This window comes from Oryzias latipes, chromosome 16, assembly GCF_002234675.1.
Source record: "Oryzias latipes chromosome 16, ASM223467v1".
Lineage (NCBI taxonomy): Eukaryota > Metazoa > Chordata > Actinopteri > Beloniformes > Adrianichthyidae > Oryzias > Oryzias latipes.
Window position 1 is genome coordinate 30,124,812 of NC_019874.2, and position 20,992 is coordinate 30,145,803.

The window sequence follows — 20,992 nt, forward strand, 5'->3', positions numbered from 1 at the left end:
CCTTTCTTTTTTTATTTTTTTTTGCAGCTCTTGCACCTCGCGGCTGCAGGAAACTCGCTGTCCCCTCAGAAAGCCGCAACCGTCTCCTCCTGCAAGCTGCAAAAAAGATGCACATCATTTCGGCTGCCGCGCTAAAACCATTAATCCTCTCCTTTACCACCTCGATAATTATTGCTGTGGCAGAATAACAGCTCAGCAAACAGTCAAATTATACCTGTGGTAGGGAGCGGAGTAAATACCTGTTTAGCTGCCAGCAAATGTATTTATTAGTCTGTCGCCAGTAAATAGGAGGCCTGTCTCTCTTTTTTTTTTCTGTAAATGTGTGGCTCTTAGGGGAAGCCTCAGCATGAAACTGCTCTGTTATGACTGCTAATAGAGGAGAAAGATAACAATGAGTCCCTCTAGTTTTTGGGTTTTTTTGTCAACAGCAAGTTGCAACTTGTTTGGAAAAAGACAAAGTCGGTTTAATGATGGCTGCATTCCAGCGATGCCACCATGAGTGTGATTAAGCAGCTCGCTTTTGTCATTATCTGCTGTGTTTTTTTTATTAAAACAGATGTTGCAACATGTTCCAGCGCTCTTCCTCTGGCAGAAGATTCCCATACTCTTCCTCCAGATTTCTAGCTTTCGTGATGAGGGCGCCCCAAAGCCACACGCTGCCGTTTTTTCCCTCACGTCTTTAAAGTGGAACAAACCCAGTTTAGGGATGGAAACACTTTCAGCTTCTCACCATTCCAATCAAATTATTATAAGCCTCATCAAATGTGGTTTGTTTTTTTCCTTTTATTTTGCTGCTGCTTGTCTTCGTCTGATCTGTGTAGGTTTTCCTCAATCTTTTGTACCGACAGAAACAAAAAAATAAATAAAAGAAGCGATTTAGAGGAAAGCGCATCTCGCTAAGATCAGGTTGTTAAAACCCACCCACGTCCTCCAGGGAAACAATATCAACAGATACTGCCTTGTGCGCGGCTCTCCGTCGCTCCTGCCTTATCAGCTGCTTTGTTCTTGATGCATCCTTTGACAAAGGATTAAAACTGCAAAGAGAAACATGCGCGGCGGCGGCGGCAGCGGCGTTTCTGCGCCTTCACCTGCCCTCGTTTCCTGCGGCCTCCTCAGGAAAAAGCCTCACCCCGCCTCACAGAGCTGCCCTCAGTGTCCCGCTCTATTAATTGTTTATTTGTTGCAATCCACGAGGCAGGAATTAGAGTTTAATTATTCTGCCATGTGACGGCGGCTGGGGGTCCGGCGGCAGGAGAGTCAGTTCCTTCAAGAACTGAATCGGCTTCATTTGGGAAGAAAAACAAAACCTGTCTGCTTTTATGATTCAGAGGGAAGAGGGGGCCTGCAGATCCCTGAGAGGAGAGGCGGCACGGGCCCTGCGGGGGCAGAGGCCTCGGCGTATGAAAAGGGGGGGGGGGGGGGGGGGTGACAGTGGTCCTGATGGGGAGGCGGCGTTGGGCCTCGCCGCCAGCGCACGGGAGCTGCAGGCCTGCTTCTATTTCTGTCAGCCCCATGTGATTATAAAACAATTAAGCACTCAGGAGCCGACCCCAGGTTCATTACATCCCCCCCTTCCCCTTTCCGTCCCTCCTCCTCCTCCACCCACACCGGACCCAAACCCGTGAATCATTTGGTCTTTTTACCCTCCTAACTGAAAGGCAGAGACGCCCGAGCGAGCGAGCGTCTGACGTGAAAGCGATGTGATTGGAAGGACACGAGGATGCCGGCTGCCGTTCTTCTGTGCAACAGTTGAAATAAAGACACTTCTGAGACGACGGCGTGTAAACTTAGATGACATTTAAAAATAAAGAAAAGACGCGCCGAGGTTCCTGTCTGACACCTTCTCTGTGTGAGAGGCCAAAGATGCTGAAAACGCTCCTCTGCATTTTGCTTTTACCAATGAAAAAACCCAAAAGTGGACACGAGTTGGCGATGTGTGCCGGGATTTGGACTTTCTCAGCAGCTGGTTGGTGTTTTTTGCGGCGCTCCACCTTCTGCTGGGAGTGTGGCTGGGGTTCAGACGCCCTCCGTCTCATTCCCCCACAGATTATTCCCTCCTCTGCAGCCTCCTTGACACCATTATGCCTCCTTGTTGTGCTCTTATTGTGCGAGACTCTCATGACGAGGGCTCAAAGTGGAAGCAGTCGCCCCCGTGCTGTTCTCTCACACAGGATATGCAGCCTAATTTGTATTAGTAACCAAATAATCGTATTAATGCCCATTAGAGGCGCCAGCATGAAGACATCACACCTACGTGCAGTCAGCGGCGCCGCCGAATGAAAAGGTGCAGCAGTGTAGGTTTCTTTCTAGGAGAATGTGAAGATGAAGCCGAGGAACGTGCAGGTGGAGCCGTGGCTTTGGAGCCTGTCGCTCCGTTTTTCCTGATGCCTTTGCAGATGTAGGCGTCAGGCGCTGGATCTGGCCTGAACACTGGCGCCCGTGCACGAGAGGCGCAGTGTCAAAAAACAAGCTAAATCTGCATTCTGCATGCGGCTAGCCTTTCCAAAGCGGGCTTTTTCCCTCTCTTTCCTGCGCGCCGGGAAACGGAATATGATAATTGATAATCACCAGTGTCGATTCAGCGGTGCATTCAGAGCAAATCTGTGCCCTTCTGGATGTCAGAGGTTTGTTTTTTTTCCGCAGCCCTGTCCGTGCCAACCTCGCTGGCAGCGCCGGCACCTGTTGGCGCTGCCAAGGCCTGGCAGGGGTTATCGATGCTCTCTGATGGCGCCCGACAACCGCCGTGGAAATGACTGCGGCTGCTTGCGTCACGCCAGACGGAAAAGAGCGTTTTGGGTTTTTTTTCGTCCTTAGCGGCTAAGAGAGACGAGGAGAACGACGGCAAAAAACACGGACACCTGGCGAGAAACGAGCAGTCAAGGTGAAGCAGAGGACAGCTCCGCCCCCCAAAACCCCAAACGTGGAGCTTCTGCAGTGCAATTCATGCAGTGTAGAGCTGACCTCTGTGACCCCAGGCCTCACCCTCCCCAGCAGTGTGCAGCACCTGCTCAAGAGCCCAAAACTCAGATGGGAACCTCTGAATCTGTGCAGCAGCTTCTTCAAGGCGAAGGTTCGGTCAGAGCAGCTTGAAGAAGTGTGTTTCTCACAGCAGCAGCCCCCACAAACCCCCCTGAAGAGCAGCTCTAAACGCCGTTCCACCTCTGGCCTGTGAGCTTTTTCTGCCGCTGCTGGAGCTGAGTAAACTTTTGACCTCACATGGGTGTGAGGCAGTGGCTGCTGACGGATGCAGCAGAGGCCTCCGCCGCCTCGGCTGCTCAGAGGAGGGCCTTCGCGTCGGCTGAAGGATCTGGTCTGAGTAAAACCGCCCACCTAAACGCCGTTTGTGAAGCAGGAATCAATTACGGCGCCACGTGCAGACGAACGCGGCCGGAAAAGATTTTTTCTTGCACGCGTGATGCCTCTGACCTCCAGGCTCTGTGATAGGTGTAGACACTTCCTGTTTTCTGTTGGTTTCCTGTTTTGTTCTCGCACAGCGTGGACAGAAACGCTCGTTCATCTCCTTCTGATCATCATCCGGAGTCTCGCTTTGCTTCGTTTCTTTTTTTTTTTTTTTTTGTTGAAAAAGACACAAAAGGGGCGGCTGACGTACGAACCAAATCCGCTCTTCAGCCCGTGGGCTTTCCGTGTGCGTTCGCCACGTTTCTCCTGTGGTCTGGACGCTGAACTTCGCCTCACACGCTCCCCCCTCTGGCTCCTTTAGCATCTAGACGTTCACGAAGCACAGACAGAATCGCCCGCCTGAGTTAGTTATGTGTCCAGGTCGAGGAGGTCCTCTGCTCAAAAAGAAGAAAAAAAAACCCGGTGTGTTTACACACAAACAGCACATCGGGGTGTTTAATGACAAGTTCAGCAGATTAGCTCCTCTTAATGCCAGCTCATGAAATAATGACCAAATAATAACAATAGATTAACATCCTGTCCCTCAACAATTCAAGGTTTTGTTGACAGCATCAACAGATTAGCTCAGGCTAATATTGTTGGAATAACTTTCTTTGACATACTAGTGCAGATTTTGGGAGTTAAAGCAGCTCAAGACGTAAAATGTCTTTAATGTGCAGAAAGTGGAGAGAAGCCGGAAAACAATGTTGATGCAGCTCAGAGTAAAAAAAAAAAACAGTGGTTTTCCTTGCAGAAATGCCACAAAAATTACATTTCATCACTTTAACTTAGTTTTGTTGGTGCGAATGATGGCTTTTCTGTTCGGTCTTTACTGTAACAGGTTAAAGTTAGAAGAGACTGCGGCTGCGCGGAGTGACCTACTGGTTTTGAGGTCAAATAGTTCCTCTCACTTGTTTGGCGGCGAAAGTAAAATAAATTGTAAAGGAGAAAATGAACAGGGAGGGAAAAGTAACACACACACACACATACGCAAATAAATGTTCGCGCGCGGGCGGGCGCGTGAGAGCATCTGTGTGTTGGCCGGTAATAAATGCAGGACCGCCTCACTCTAATCAAGCTGATTAAAAATTCCTGCGCGCACAGCCGGAAATCGCAGTGTGGACGCACGTGCGCGTTTATTTACGTGCTTTGTGGACTTTTTCCCCGTCTGATGTTCAGTTAAAAACAACAACAAAAAAATCACCTTTTGGAAGAAAAAAAAGCTTCTGTTTTGCCCGTTTTCTTTACCCCCCACCCCCTTTCGGATGAAATGGGAAGGAGAGGGGAAGCGCAGGCAGCGGCAGCAGCGCGGAGAGGGGGGAGTGATGAGTCAATACAACTAATAATTTAATGGGGACAGAGAGACGGAGGGGGGAGAGGCAGAAAGAAAGAGGCACTCCGTCCGGACGCCCCGTCAAACAGGACGCCTCCCACCACGCACCGTCGCCGGCGGCTCCTCGTCCGCATCCTCGCTGAGCCTCTTTTTTATTTTTCCCCTTCCACACGGGAAAGTAGACCGCACTTTTTTTGACCCCCGCTTCTCCTCGGTTTGTCTGGCGAACCTGTTCGGTTTGCCGCCTCCGCGGCCGCCTGTCAGTGTTCGCTCGCCGGCGGTCGCATCGAGCCGAGCCGCCGACCAGCTTCACCCGCGATCGGAGCCTCTCCTCGGTTCTTCTTCTTCGGCGGTGGCGGCTGCTGCTCCCGCGGCTAACCCGCTGCCTCCTCACTTTCACCCCCCTTGCACTGAATGTCGCGGCTCTCCGCCGCTGCCGGACGGAGTTAGCTAACGCGGAGCGGAACCCCCCTCTCCCGGAACATATTTACCAATGTTTGCCGGTCGCCGTGGTGCTGCTCGACCCCGCCGTCGCTCGCTCAGACCCGGGCTGTTGTTGATTCTCGCCGCCGGCAGCCGGAGCGGGAGGAAGCGTCTATTTTCTGACGAGCGTCGGCTGTCATGAAGACGTAGAGAGACTCCGGAGCCGGGACTTTTTTTCTTCTTCTTCTTCTTAATTACTGGGGGGGGGGGGGGTTCTTCTTTAATTTTTTAAATATTTTTTCTACATTTCTACCCTGGCCAAACTTGAAGCAGGCGCGTCTCCCGGGAGGTGTTCACGCCCCCCCGCCGCTGAAGTGCTACGTCTCAGGTTGGTGGTTTGGAGGCTCTTAGCGGTTCCGGTGTCGGTTAGTTTAGAATCCCGATCCGGGTCCCTATGACCCCCCCCCCCCCCCCCCTATTTGTACTGAATTAGTTGCCTCATTGCATGTCATGAATGGTGGAGTTCGTGATCTTTGGCGTGGGGGGCGGGGGGGGAGATGCTCCTCACTTTTCCCACGAAAGCATCCCAGTTCATGTCCATCCATGGGTATTAACCGGCATGCACCGCGGGGCGTTTCGTCCCTGAGCACCTGTGGGTGAAGCATCTCTCCCATCCACCCCCTGCCCCTCCTCACTTCAACTTTTTTTCATGACGGGTCCCATGAGTCAGCAGCTGCGCGCGCGCCCATGCAGGCACGCGCCCACATACTTTACAAAGTTGTGAACTACTTTGTCTCCTCCCCAGGCCTTCCACAGGTCAACATTTCATCCAAAACCAAATGTATTTATATATATAAATATAGATGTATAAAAAAATTTGAATTTAGAAGTTTTTAAAAGTATAGCTTAAAAAAACGACTAAATGATTGTAAATACATAAACAGGGAAACAATAAAGGGGTTTATTATAAAAGTTTTTAATAAAAATAATGATTTGGACTTAGAATTTTAAGTTGAAGATTTTTCGTCCACATTCATAATCTTAAATCCAAAATATCATTAAAAATACTTTTTCTGCTTTGGAACCATCCAAATTCTTCACTGAGAAACTGAGTTTGTGTTTTAAATTCTATTTTTAAGCGCCACGTTTGCTGGATAACTGTAATACTTTCCTCTGACTGAATGTGGAGATTCGCTCTTCTCAGGTGGAAGATGTTCTCAGAGCTCCACAGCCTCACGCCTAGCCAAAATCCCACCCATCAGGTGTTTTCTTTAATGCTTCTTTCCCTCCCCAGGTGATAGTGAGCAGAGGCGCTGAGAAGGATGGAGCATCTCAGCGAGACGTGTTTGGGCAAGGAGAACTCGGAGCTGGTCAACAGCATGGCGGAAGCCAAGGCCCCGCCGGCCAAGCTGCCCCGGCTGGAGCAGAACGGCAGCCCGCTGGGGCGGGCCCGACTGGGCAGCAACGGGGCCAAACTGGCGGGGGTCCCGTACAAGCCCAGCGGCCACCTGCTGAAGACCTTCCACAAGAGAGGTAAGACGGCGCTGCAGGAGATCGCGTCTGTTTCTCCTCGTGTGTCTTAAACGAAGAGGCGCCATAAAACCGTCACGGCGGAAAATCTGCAAATTCTCATCTTTTTACTGCTTAATTAATGACACAGGCATAATAATGAAGTTTTATTGTGCATAATTCTGCTCTTACAGAAAAAAGACATTTCTAGGAAGTTGCTTTTCTCCTCAGAAAAGTAGAATATTTTGACGTTGGTGCATTGAAACCAAAGCTAGGGGAAGGTTCTGCTATGCTGCCGTTTGTTTGCAGTGGGCAGAAGTTTCTTTTAGGAGCTTTGACAAAGTTTTATTATTAATATAAGTCATCTTCTTGAGGAAGAAGAAGGCGTCAGTCGAGTCTGTTTTTACGATTATGGTTCTGTTTTTAGTGGAAGTGAGATTCAGAAGTCAGTTCTGGAGTCGTAAAAGTTCTTGGCTGCTGGAGCTTTTTTGGTCTGTTGTTTTTTTTTTTTGGCCAATAGGGAGACAGGAGCTCCTGGAATGTGTCGCTGTGTCCTCAGATGGGTCATTTCTCCACTTTATTTTTTTCGTTTTTTTTATGCATCTGGGAGAAACGTCCGCTATTCCCCCCCCCCCATCCTTTCAGCTGTTTCTCCAGCATCCAGGCTGGCAAAGAGGGGGCGGGCTCACCTCTCAGGCTTCGCACAGGAGCCACAGTTGGTCCGAAATAATAATATCTGCCACGGCGCTCTCTGGGCTTTTGGAAACAAAGCCAGTATTGACCCCCCCCCCCCCCCCCAATGAACCAGCACAGCAGTCTTTATTGTCAGATCTGTATCTATCAGAATCAGGGGGGAGAAAAGCAGCCCTTTCAGCACATTCCTCTGCATTTGTTGGCCCGTCGATTGTTTGGTCGGAGCCCTGCGCATCTTCTGGAATGCCTAGGATCCGAAAATATTGGGATCTTTTTTTTTTGGTCAGCAGAGACGATAAACAAGTAGAAATCTGTCTGACAGCAGGACGTAAACACGGTTTCTTTATTCGGGGAGACGCTTTTCACTTTCCCTATTAAAACTTCTCTAACACAAAAGCACATTGGGTGAAATTTGCAGAGTAAACGTTCATTTTCTGGACCAGGACTCTTCATTTTTTAGTCGACCGAGCTGCTGGTGACTCCGTTTAGCAGGAGAGGCCTTTGCTTTGGGAGGAAAAGGCTTCAACGGTGATGTTTCCCCGTTTTTACCGTGTTTAACCCCAACGCGAGGTGAATTCTGCCTGACGTTGGATTCCTGGTGCTGATGGGAATGGGAGAGTCTTTGCACCGGAACTGCACTCTGAAAGATCATTTCTCCTCACCTAACTCGATCATCGGGCTAAATATGACTCCCTGTGAGCGGCTGACGGTCAGAGTCCTCACCCCCAGAACCCGGGTGTTGCCGTGTCTGCAGGCAACATGCTGCCGGTGTTCTGCGTGGTGGAGCACTACGAGAACCCCATGGACTTCGACAGCAAGGAGGAGCACGCCGAGTTCGTCCTGGTGCGCAAGGACATGCTGTTCAACCAGCTCATCGAGATGGCTCTGCTGTCGCTGGGCTACTCTCACAGCTCCGCCGCCCAGGCCAAAGGTGACTCCTCCCACCCCCTCCACCATAACTGCAACACACGCTGACAGATATCACACAGTGGCCTGCATGTGTGTATCTCCATGCACACGTGTTGTGTAGGTGGAGGCAAGACTGTAATTGCACAGGAACACATGCAGTTTGAGCTTTGCTATTTTAAGATGCATATTTGTGCGCGTAGTCCATCCCTATCGCACACACGCACACACACACACGCACGCAAACCCTGACTCACACCTCTCCCCTGCTGACATCACAGCACGCCAGTGTTGCAGTTTTAAATAAAGCGCCGATGGCGAGCTCCGCTCCGGCCCACGTTGACGCGCTTTCACCCCGCAGGTATGATTCAGGTGGGGAAGTGGAACCCCGTCCCGCTGTCGTACGTGACGGACGCGCCGGACGCCACAGTGGCCGACATGCTGCAGGACGTTTACCACGTGGTCACGCTCAAGATCCAGCTGCACAGGTGAGGAGCACGCCGTGTTTACATGCCTGAAATCAGAGGATGAAACCTGCTAAAGGCTTCTCAAAAACCTTAAAGGAAGAAAACTTCCCATAATCCAGATTAAGACGTTTGATTTTTGACATCCTGGTTCATTTGAAAATCCCCAACTTTCCTGCTGAGCAGTTCTTTGTGGTGTTGAGGACATAAAACACATAAACCTTCAGAATAAAAGTCTTAATTTCTGCAGTCGACTTGGCTTTCAGAGTAACGCGTCTTAAGATCCTTAAGCCGTTTGTTGCTTAAACTAACATTTGATAATTCTGATAATATTGCGTATCAATCATGTGCATTTTTAGCGGTTACATTAATGCCAAACAAAGAGTTTTAAATAACTGCAAACACAGAGCTAAACCTGGAGGGAAGATGTGGGCGGTTGTTTGGTCTTTGATATAAATGTCCAACATTCCTGATTCTTCCTCTGAAGTTTCAAAAATTCAGGAAAAAATCTGCAGCTGAAAAAGTTTAAATGGGAAAAACTCAAGAAGACATAAAATAAGATGTAAAAAAAACCAAGACAAGACATGGAAATTGTCAACTTTTCAGGATGGGAGGAGCTTCATGAGAATGAAAATCTCACGTGAAGCTCCTCATCACCTGATTCAAAAAGCACGGTCAGTTAATTGTTGATACCAGCACATGCGTGTTTCTGCAAATGCTTTATTTTTTATGCTAAAGCATTTTTTTATGAATGGACACCCATCTTTTTCTGAGTCTGAGCTGAACGACTGTTATGTCAGTTTATTAGGGTTTGGGTTAGGATGTAGGCATTTGCTAAACCCCACTTTTCTGCTCTATTTATAAATAGAGGGGAGGGGGTTAGGGTTCACAAAACAGTCGGATTGTTTACGTCCTGTAGTCTGTTAATTGCTTCAGATTTTGAAGTTTTAATTCTCCAATATTCATGTTTTGATTTTGATCTCAACAAGTTCTGGAGAATCCTTTAGTTGTTGGTCTCAAACGCCCACTTTGGGGCACGGCGGTGGAGGGTTGATGGTTTGGGGCTACTAAAACGGAGTCAGTGGAGCTTCAAGGAGCGTTAGCTTAAGGGGAAAAGTGGAGTTGAGGCCTGCAGCCAAACAGGAGTGACTTGGGAGTTAAGATTGCGCTGAAGAGTTTCTGGGTCAAACTTCAAAGCTGCAGACGAGTCCGGTTCTTCAGGTTGGTGCAGAACTTCATCACCTGCATGTTGAGGAGCGGATTGACCAAAGCCGTTCAGCTGCGGACTCCCAAACGTCCCCCTTCCTCACGGTATCGGTCTTGTTGCGTTATTGTGACTGCAGCAGCGTCACGCGCCTTTTCACCGCAGGGAGCAGGACCCGCCCACAACCGCTGACCACTCCCAGGAGACTGGGGGGGACACTAAGAACTGGTTCTGCCAGCAGTGAAACGTGGACGCCGTTCCGCCACGTCAACCATCAAGAGATGGAAGCTCAGATAAGCCATCCTGGAGTGAGTTGAGCTGCTGCTGCCGCCGCTGCAGGCGACTCGAACAACTCGTGTGCAGAGGAGACTCTTCCAAAGGAGCCGTTTGTCCTCAAACCCTGGAAGCTGCTCGTCTGAAAATGCAGGTGTGGGGGCTTTGCTGCATTCATGGGCACAAAGCCTCTCCAACTGTGGACTGGCGCTGGTTGGGAGCGGCGTGCTAAGCCACCGCTCTGCAGCCGTCTGGGGAGCCCCTCTCCTTCTGTCTCCACCCCCATCACCAGTCAAGCACTCCCATCTCACTCGGGCGGATGCGAGCGTGTCCCGCATCCGAGTGAGGAGGGGTTGCGTCCAGCCCAGGTCGCCTGAGCTCCCCTCTCTGCTCCAGCGGTCTGAGGCGTCGGCCTCGACCACGGCGCCTCTTACTCCTGGTCGTCTGCCACCTCGTCATCTTCCTCGCACACGTCGCGGTGACGGCTTCATGCACAAACCCAGATTTCAGAGGTGGCCCGCTTGCTGCATACTGTCTGTATTACTGTATTGGATTTACTCCCCCCTGCCCCCCACCCAGCCTCCCAGCCTGCTGCAGAAATCTACCCAGCGAGACCTTGAATTGTTTCGCCGAGCACAACGAGCCGGGAAGGTAGAAGTAACACGAAATAATAGTCGCCACATGCAGCTGATGTATAATTCATGCATCAATCCAGCAGATGTGTTGTATAAAGTAATTAACTAATCAGAACAATCAGGGGGGGGGGGGGGGGACGGAGGGAGAATATGAAAGGGAGGAGAGGCAGGCAGACAGAGACACGGCAATCTCCAGATGCATCTGCTAGATGCGCCAAATGAAATCTGTCTGTCTTGGAGGGACGCTTGCAGCAGGAAAGCCGAGCCCCGGCCCCCGTGCCTTCGCCGCTCCCCATCTGACTCTCCATGCGCCTCAGACGGGGCCGGACCAATACTGGGGGGGGGGGGGTAATTTGCCTCCAAATTGCCTGTTTGCAGCCTGACGCTTGATTACTGCAGAGAAGACGCCAAAACGCCGTTTCCAGGACCGATTATCTGCTTTTCGGCAGGAACACCCTGCTGTTTTTTTTCCCCCCCTCCAACAGATGACCTTTAACCTGCTGCACATAAGGATGCAGTACGTTAATAAATCGATTCTTACAATGTAAAGAAATGTTTGGAGCAACAGGCTGTTTTTCCGGCCACAGACCGTGTTTCTTCTCCTTTGAGCGTTAAGTTCATCCTCTTCTCTGTAAAATATTGTCTTTAAACCCTATTGGTTCACTAGATTTCATGTAGGCAACATTAAAATGTGACGTACATTTTCCCTTAATCCATTACCGTCAAAGTGGAAGCTAAAAAAATTTAGCGACAGATGAAAAAACCAACAAAAATAAAGGTATTTTTCTAAATATATCAATCAATCAATCAATCAATCTTTATTGATATTTAACATCTGCCAGAAATCTAAAGTGCTGTATAAATACTCTAAAACCATAGGTAAAATTCAAAGAAGCACAGTATAACGATAACAATAAAATCATCAATAAAGGAAAACACTTAAAAAATAAAATAAAATGGGCATGAATCCAACGTTTGAACAACTAGAACTGCACAAAGAATGAGAAGGATGTGGTGGAATCCACTAGTTTTTCAAAAATAAAACATCATTCAGAATCAGGCTGTAAATAAAAAAAGAAGGAAAACTGCATATATATATATATATATATATATATATATATATATATATATATATATATATATTTTATTTTTTCTCCTTCTCTGCAACCCAGGGGTTGGGGGCCACTGTGTTTTGCTGCTTGATGCAAATGTTTCGCCTAAAAGAGACGTGCATTTAAGAAGTGATGCTCTGACACAGAACCTGCTCATCATTTAAGGAACTGTTTGGTGTTTCTTCATGTTAATGCAAACCTTCACGTCATTTCTGAGCTGAACTTCAGCCTTTTTAGCGGCGGTGGTTGGGTTAAAACACCAGACAAACTGTACTTTTTTTTTTTTTTTTTGTGGCACCTTTATGATCCCGGCTTTCAGAAAAGCACAAGAAAAATCAAACATTGCTGCCATTTTAATTGTAGTCTCAACAATATGGGCTGTTAAAACCCAAAATGTTCTTTCAATGTACAAAAATACCATCGTATGTGTTTTCAAATCTCAGATTTTCTCGCGGCATAGCTTGCTTTTCTGAAACGGGGGGGCCCAAATGTGGTGTTCGGACTACAAGATTTAACAACTAAAATGGACCAAAGACGTCAGAGAAAACTGAGCAAAAAAAAGAAAACTTGACTGTAGATGTGCATCAGATTCTGCTGAAGCTCATGTTTGAAATATTTTAGATGCTGTTGAAGCCATATTTTATTGTTAGATTGATGTTGAAGTATTTAACCCTCCTGTTATGGTCATTTGTAAGAAACTGAAATGGTGTTCCCGGGTCAGTTTGACCCGGTGCATGTTTAACTATCCAAAAGATGTCTGACACACAAAAAAATCCTAACAGGCAGTGCGAATATTTAATGAATTGCTAATTATTTTATTAATATTTAGTGCAATGGTGTTCCTGACTTCTGGTTCAACTATCAGGTAATTCATAAAAAAATAAACATGTTCAAACCTTTTTTTTTTTTAAATATTTCATTACATATGTCTCACAGCGGCGTAGAAAGAAATACTGACATTTCTGACAGGCTTGTACCTCCAGTTTAATGGCTGGGTCAAATTGACCCGAGCAGTATCTGTGGTGGGGGTTGCAAGTATGTGAGATGAACGCTTTTCATATTATATGTTGAATACGGTAATTAAGGCAAGCAGAAGAAGTTTCATACTGAAAACAGTAATATTTTTCCTAGATGTTTACATTTCTGAACGGGTCAAATTGACCCATGACAAAACGGGACATAAAAAAATGATTGCTTTGTATTTTTGCTCATTGCCCCCCTCCCTGTGTGTCTCCACAGTTGTCCTAAGCTGGAGGACCTGCCGCCTGAGCAATGGAGCCACTCAACAGTAAGAAACGCCCTCAAGGAGTTACTCAAAGACATGAATCAGAGCTCTCTGGCTAAAGAATGTCCTTTATCACAGGTGCTGAAGCCCAAACTGCTTATTCTAAAGAAACAAACAGAGCAAAGAATGAAAGAAAAATCTGAAGTAACCCCAACCCCCCCCCCCCCCCTTCCCCCATGCTACCATACCGCTCGCCAAAACAAACCCCCCTCCCTCCTTCTCCTCCATCACCTCTGTCTTTTATCTTATCAAATGCCCTGAGTTTGATCGAGCGTGGAAGAGAATCGGCATAGCAAACCCAAATCAATCACTTTGTTTGTCGCACGATGGTATAAAAAACATTTTTTAGGTTTGTTATTGTTTTTGGTCACAATCCACACAGGCGTGCTGAAGCAGAGGCAGCCAAAAAGCAGAGGTGTTATTGAACATATGGTTATTGTTAGATAAACACTGGAGCAATCCCACAATGATCCAGATTGTTTTCCTCCTTTTTTTATTTTTTATTCTGTTTTTTTCTCTCTCTCTTTTAGCCCCTTTCTGGCGTGCACTGTGCACGTTAAACGTGCACAGTGCACGCCAGAAAGGAGCTAAAAGACCAGAGCACGGTAGGGGTCGTGTGCAAACGTCACCAATGCAGTGCAGGGGCGGGTATAGTTCACGTACAGAACGCATGACTGCATGATCTGTGTGTGAACGTAAATCTGCAGAGGCCGCCGTGTGCACACCTGTGTGTGTGTGTGTGTGTGTGTGTGTTTGACTGGGCACGGGCTGCACACTGATGATGTAAAGAGTCCCTGGGTGGCATTCAGGCGCAGCCCAGCCCGGTCTGGTAATCACCCTGTTTACGGTCCATATGTGAAGACGGCTCAGAGGAGAGCGCACGCCAGCTCAGAGGGTTTAACACACAAAGCTCGCTCAGTCTGTCTCATTTTCAGATTCTCCCTCCGCGTTTTCATCAACACACATCCAAAGGTTACAAAATGGGCGCTGTTGCGTCAAAAAAAAGTGTTATTTTGTGTATTTGTTGTTGCTTTATAGAAAGGCCTTTAGGTTATTTAAACTAAACAAAAGCACTACCTGTCCTCCCCTTTGACTGGCTAAGGGATTCTACACCCCCCTCACTTTCCCATTCGTTAAAAGGTTTATCTCCATAGCAACCGTTTTACTTTTTGGTCTCCTGAGGTTGACCAACAGATCTGCGTAACTTTTAGAAAAATCTGCAAAAGTAAACTTTTGGATTTCCATGGCAACTGAGGTTTTTTTGTTAACCACGCCCACATTCCTAATGTCATGGCTCATAAGATCGCTCTTGCAAGACGACGTCTAATTTCAACATTTTGTTTTCCCCAAAGTAGTTTCCCAAAGTTTACATTTTTTTTAATATGTGGCCAGGGTGGGCGGGGCTTCACTCAAACGTGCCGCCGTCCTTGCAGTCCTGGACTGCTGTGGGTCAGAATGATTTAAAATATTGAAGCCCCCCCTGTATTGTTCCCATGAGAAGTGAGAAGGTAGGATTGAAAACAAGCAGTTTTTTTTTACAGAAACCATCAGATTATTTATCATAATGGAGAGTTTGTAATGAAACTAGAAGTGAACAATTTTCTATAGGTTGTCTATAAATTCGCTGAGATTAAGATTTCTTAGTTTGTCAACAGAAATACGTCCAGGTAAACTAGCTTAATGTTGCGTTTGTGTTGTGTTTGTGTGTTGGTGATTGTAGCTCGACGGCGTCTACACCAGAACGCAGACGGCTTTTCTAATCCACCGGAAACGTCCAGAACGAGTCGATCTTCTCGCAGAAACACGGAGACTCAACGCAAACGAATGCAGACAATCTTTAGTCCGACTACACTAATAGGAATTGACAGGGATTAGCATTTCCTCCCAAAAGATGGCGGGTTTGAGTGTTTGACGGCCTCCGGGATGAGGTCTGCGCCCCCCCCCCCCCACCACCACCACCACCCCACCCTGATGGAGGCGTTTACAGGTTGTCATGACAAAACTTGACTTCCAGCCGTCAGAGCCGTGACGTCTCCTCTTTTGACCCTTCCCAAAAGGAAAAGCAAGTAGGAGGAGAAAGGGGGGGGTTATAGCGGGGTGGGGGGGGCAGAAGATTAGCACCTTTTTAGGATTAGTGTTTTCCTTAAAATTCTTCTGCATAATCCCAGATTGAAAAAAACGGAGGTTACCAGATGAAAGTGAGAGAGCAACGTTGGGGAGGGGGAGGGGGAGGAGTTTGGTGAAATGCGTCTATTGTCAAACATTTTCATTTTCTTCCTTTTTTGGGGGTGGGGGGCAAATATCGGCCGTTTTCTTTTATTAACATCCTAAATTTTTGGTAGGGGCCTCGTAGCCGCGTTCGCAGCAACAAGCCCCGCCTCCCGCCCTGCAGCAGCAGATACTCACCAGAATGCCGTCTTTGCAGACCTGCACCACCTCGGCCGCCACCTGGTTGGCGTCTGACGTGTGTGTGTGTGTGTGTGTGTGTGGATGTGCACGCTTGTGTTTGTGTGTGGCATTGAAGGGCACGATGATGATGATGGCGGCGACGGTGGGGGGGGGGGGGGGGTCCCAGTTGACGTGGAAATGTGCCATAATTGATCTCTGCTAGATGTTGGCGAGAGACGAGGCACAGTGTCGCAAAATAGGATGTGCCCCCCCCCCCAGCTGATTCGAGACATCAGGCTAAAATTGTGTGACCGTGTTTGTGTAGCAGCACAGTTTTGTCTGCAGGGTTTGCGGTTTTGTGTCTTTGTCAGATTGTGTGCCACGCTGGCAGCTGGGTGCCTAAAGTAGCTGCACTGGTACCACACAAACACACACACACGCACCCACACACACACACACTTTCCTCTCTTCCTGTCTCCCATGTCGGGGAGTGGAGTAGATGTTGGGGACTGATAGTAGCCCAGTGCCGCTTCCTGGTCTTGCTGATAAGCTTTCTGTACTGCAGATGGCTATCACTTAAAGGGTCCACACACACACACACACACACACACAGCGTTGCTACCTGTTGACAAACGCAGCCCCCCTGCTGGCTCCACACTGGAGGCAGAGGCTCTGGTTATCTGCTTGATTTCACTTGAAGGCGCGTGCGTGCGCGACAGAGCGGCGGCGGTGGCGGCGGCGAGAGGGAAAAATAGGTGTGCGCATTGTTTCCCTCACACATGCAGGCGGCGGCCCCCAGTGAGAGGCAGAGTGATGTATTGAGGGAGAAGGCTGATTAATGAGGAGCGTTTATTAGAACATCTGTGTCAAAGATGGCGCAGGAAGAGGGAGCGGGAAAGATCCGCAGGCCCGGCGTTTCTCGCCTGGAGCCGCCGTAGCCCAGATATACTGTAAATAAAAGATGGCAGGCTGCAGAGGAGGAGTTCATTATCCCCCCCCCCCCCCCCCCCCCCTCCACTTAATGGAGAACTTCTCTCCTCTCAGCAGCAAAGAACCAACCTTTAAAGAAGCGACAGAAGGTTCAAACGTGGTTGTAGCTGCGTGGAAGTGGAATAAAGAGCATTCTGTGCGCGAATGTGTGACTCATTTAAAGGCTAATTCTGACTTCCTAACCCTGACCTGAACTCCACCGTGGTTTGTGTTGAATGAAGGCTTTTCAATAAACATATAAAAGCCTCCTTTGTTGTAGTGCACAAGTCCAACCGCGGACCCCCCACCCCCCCTTGTTTTCCATTATGATGGGATGATGCACCGCAGCACGGTTGGCACAGATTCACACCCAGCTGCAGTCTCCAATGTGACTGAAAATGGTGACAAAGGGGCGCAGCGTCTGCCTCCACCTGGGCACAGAAGATGTCCCGGATCTGCGGCGGTTTTGGTCCCTCGCCTACATTCGTGAACCTGGTTGAGCGTGACGCGGGCCGACGGCGGAGGTCAGGAGTTCACCGACCTTCCTGCTGGTGCAGCTGAAAGGTCGCATCTCTATCCTTCCACGCGCATATTTCCTTGAAGATGATCAAGATGGCAGACCTTTTATTTTGAAACCAGATGGTTGGGTTGCTTTGAATATTTATAGCGATCGGAAAAAAAACGGCGCCGACCCCGGCTTTCACCCGGAGGCTGCAAAGGTGTTAGCGGAGGAAGAGCGGCTCCCTTCGTTTGTTCTCAGGTGACGGCGGCGGAAGGGAACGTTCAGAGAGGGGGGCAAGATCCACATGCTCGCTGTGGCCCCCCCCTCAATCTGCTCCACTCCTTACCTCAAACAGATTGCATAAATAAAGAGCTGCAAAATAAAATCTGTTTACGTGGCCCAGTTCCGCCACCGTTCGCCGCCATCTTGCTGCGTTTGAAGGTACATGTCTGACGTTTCAGGCGCTTCAGCACATCCCTCTTTAAAGGAAACCAGACCAACTCAGAGGCATTTGATAAGACAAACAGATAAGGATGTAACTTGTTTTCTTCTCTAAAACAGATCTCAGATTTCTGCATGTCATATTTCACTCGCTGTTTTAGTGCTGGGTTTTACTGTTTTTTTGTCTTGACAAGCTCCAGCGCTGCTGCTTCTGCATGTTTCACAATATTTCTGCGTCTTTTTTTGTTGTTGTTGTTGTTTTTTACTCCTGCAAACGGGAATCTAAAGTCTCTCTCCCTCCCTCTCAATCAATCTCTCTCTTTCAGAGTATGATTTCCTCCATTGTGAACAGCACTTACTATGCAAATGTGTCGGCGGCGAAGTGTCAGGAATTTGGGCGCTGGTATAAACATTTCAAGAAGACAAAAGATATGATGGGTAAGCAAAACGGAGGGGGCGCAAAGTATGGCGCTCTTATTTCTCCGCGCACACAGACTATTTTTTTTTACTTTCACACCCGTCGTCATCCACAATATGTGCCCCGACTGAGCGCCTCTTTGTCTCACGGCGTTCGCTCAAACACCCAGTTATCGTCTTATCTAATAACTGGAGGTTACTGTGAGTTTGAATCCAGCCTTATCTCTGAATTATCCATTATTGCCTAAACTAATACTGAGGCCTCCGGAAGCCTTTTTTTTCCCACTTGGTGAAAGGAAAAGCAGCAGCGACTTTATCCTGAAATTCAATTAGAACTTGTAATCTCCCAGAATCCCCTTTGACCCGCTAGCAAACGAGGTTATGAACTGTAATGCCAGCAGACGGAGAAACGCGTCCGAATTCCCGCCTTTCGATTGCCTTCAGATATTAGCTTTTAGCAATCTCTTCATCTTTTCTCCTCCTGATCATAGAAGCTGAAATATTTCACCGCCTCCGTGTAAAAACGGCGTTTTGATCTTATCTGATGCTTTTTTTTGTCTGAGTGACATCAGACTGGGAGCACTGGTTCCTGCAGGAGCTGCAGCGTTTGTGTGTTTTCTTGCTTCCACCTACACAGTTTTTTTTTTTTTTGTTTTTCTGTCGCAGCTGTTTCCTCAAACGGGAAAACGCTGCGGCTCACAGCCGGCCTTCAGTCAGGCTGCTGTTTAAGACGAGCTGCTCTTAACGCTGTCTTTCTTTCCTCACAACCCTGTCTGTGTGTGTGTGTGTGTGTGTGTGTGTGTGTGTGTGTGCGCGTGCTTGTGTGTGTGTTTGTGTGCGTGCCCTGCCATCTGACTGTGCAGGCATGCGCCAACCCTCCCAGCTGGAGGGCTACCTGGGGACGTGTGTTCTCCGTGAGAGCCCGCGTGCCAATGCACTAGGTATGTTACAACATGGGCCCACACACACACACACACACACACACACATAAACACACCCATGAACGCACACTGCTAAACCTATAAAACTCTTCATAAAACACATTTTAGTTGGTTAAAGCCAATGCATTTGCTATAAAAGTAGGACTTCCTGTTTCTCTCGGTTGCTTTTATCTTAAATTAAAAAAAAAAAATGTCAATTTTTTATTAGGTTTTGATGACTTTTTCTTTTCCAAGCGCTCAAACATTATCCAAGACTCAAAATTGCAGACCTACAGTCCTAATAAATTGTCCTGTAAAAGTTGGTTCAAAGGTTGGTGCTCAGTCAGAAAGTAGGGTCTCCGGCTCAGACCAGTTCCAGACACCAACCCCCCCATGATGCAGGACTCCTTGTTGACAGAAACCACATTGAAACGGTTTGAAGCCTTGATTATGTCGGAGAAATTTGCAAATTTAAAATTCCCGCCACTTGAAAGGAAGACGGCTGGACTGGCGTAGATGTTGAATAGACGCTTCCTCCTACACTTGGATGAAAAGTGTGTTTTTAAAAACCGAATTTTTAAGATGATAGACGAAAAAAAAGGCATTTTTGGAACGGCTGGATAGCTCCCAAGATGGCTCGCCCTTTTTGTAATGTTGGGTCCCCCACCCAACATTGTGAGTGGCTGTAAGCTAGCTGGATGACAGGCAGCAAGGGCGGTGCTTAGCCTGCGCCAGGAGCCCCGCCCACAACGTTCTGCAGAAATCATGTTCTGGGAAACGAAATGGGGTTTCTTGGGGGGATTTTCTGCTAAAAACGGCCGAATGATAATCAAAAGACGACCGGAGACACTTAGAAAATAGATGAGATGATGATCTTGTCATGGTGTAGCAGAACCTCTGCTACTTCAAACTGAAACAACCTCAGTCTGAAACACGGATGGCTGATAAAAGCTAACCACACGCGTGTTTGTACACACTGATATCATCTCCAGTTGTGCTGACTCAGCATGTTGAACTCTTGCACCCTCCTGTCATGTCGGGATAACCTCAGACACAACACCGTGGCACACGAGTCTCGGGTGCCCCATCGACCATAGGCGGGGCCTCAGGCTCCGCTCGGCGCCACAAGAGGCGGCACTGCCTCTTGTGGCGCCATCCTCCTGAAGCCAGGCAGCGGCCCGTGGCTTGGTGGAGGCGGCAGGTTCTCTGGTACAGCGTCCCCTCGGCTTCAGGAGCAGGAGTTGGTCGATGCCGCTCACTCCCCTTTACATGCCGACCCCCCACTCCCATTGTGCGCTTTAATCCGGGGCTCTTTTGTGGCAGGATTCCACAAGAGGGCCCGCCGTGCTCCTCCGTCACCCCCTTCTCCTTTCAATTTGCATGGAAATGCCTTCATGTGTGTGTTGTGAGTATGCCCCCCACCACCACCACCACCATACCATCACTGAATGGTTACAGAGAAAGAGATGATTATTATTGTTATTTTGTTTGGGTTTTTAGTGTTTTGAACCCCACCGTTCCACTTCACGTTCTTCCTTTTTTCTTTCTTTTTTTCCTTGTAATGGATCGGACCGGGATAGTTGGCGTTTGGTTGACGCGTAGGAATCCGGATGCGCACACGCACCGTTCAAAAACACATCTGTGCAATACTTCCGCCTCCCCCAAAAACGCCAATCTCTTGATAAGCGGAGGCTCGTTTCTGAGCGAGCATTCTCATTCAGTTTGATGCCCAAAGTTCCTAAACACCTGAACACATCCATCTTTTCTCCAACTGCTTATTGGCTTCACTGTGGGTACTACTTTGAATGTTAAATCATTGTTTTTGCCTCCTAAGCTCATAATTTAAACTTGTCCTAAATATTCCCAAGCAGCCATTATGGACTTAAGAATTCCCAAAGGCGAATCTCACCACAAACATCTCCGTTCAGTTTTCTCCATTCGTTCCATCAAAATCGTTGGTGTCCTCCGTGAGAGTCCCGTCTGCCGCTGTTTCTTTACGTTTATTTTTAAGCCACGAAGACGCCAGCACGGGCTCTTTATTGGAGATTTACGGGTGCAAAGGGAATCGGATTCTGCCGTTTCTGTGGTCTCCGTGGACATAAACTCTGCACCTACACAA

At 48.2% G+C, this 20,992-nt stretch overlaps 1 protein-coding gene across 4 annotated transcripts in view; it reads left to right on the top strand.

The window, feature by feature from the left end:
- The window catches only part of satb1 (SATB homeobox 1), a 66,424-nt gene that overhangs the window by 11,100 nt on the left and 34,332 nt on the right, over window positions 1-20,992 (top strand). Inside the window, exons 1-7 of one of the 4 annotated variants that reach the window (XM_023964088.1) lie at window positions 4,791-5,543; window positions 6,450-6,688; window positions 8,112-8,288; window positions 8,625-8,751; window positions 13,191-13,314; window positions 17,863-17,974; window positions 18,817-18,894. In XM_023964088.1, the coding sequence (XP_023819856.1) occupies window positions 6,478-6,688; window positions 8,112-8,288; window positions 8,625-8,751; window positions 13,191-13,314; window positions 17,863-17,974; window positions 18,817-18,894 (829 nt within the window). In that variant the 5' untranslated portion in view covers window positions 4,791-5,543; window positions 6,450-6,477. Of the gene's footprint in view, window positions 1-4,790; window positions 5,544-6,449; window positions 6,689-8,111; window positions 8,289-8,624; window positions 8,752-13,190; window positions 13,315-17,862; window positions 17,975-18,816; window positions 18,895-20,992 lie in introns of those variants that run through there. The other 3 variants (XM_023964087.1, XM_023964090.1, XM_023964091.1) reach the window with 3 other exon arrangements.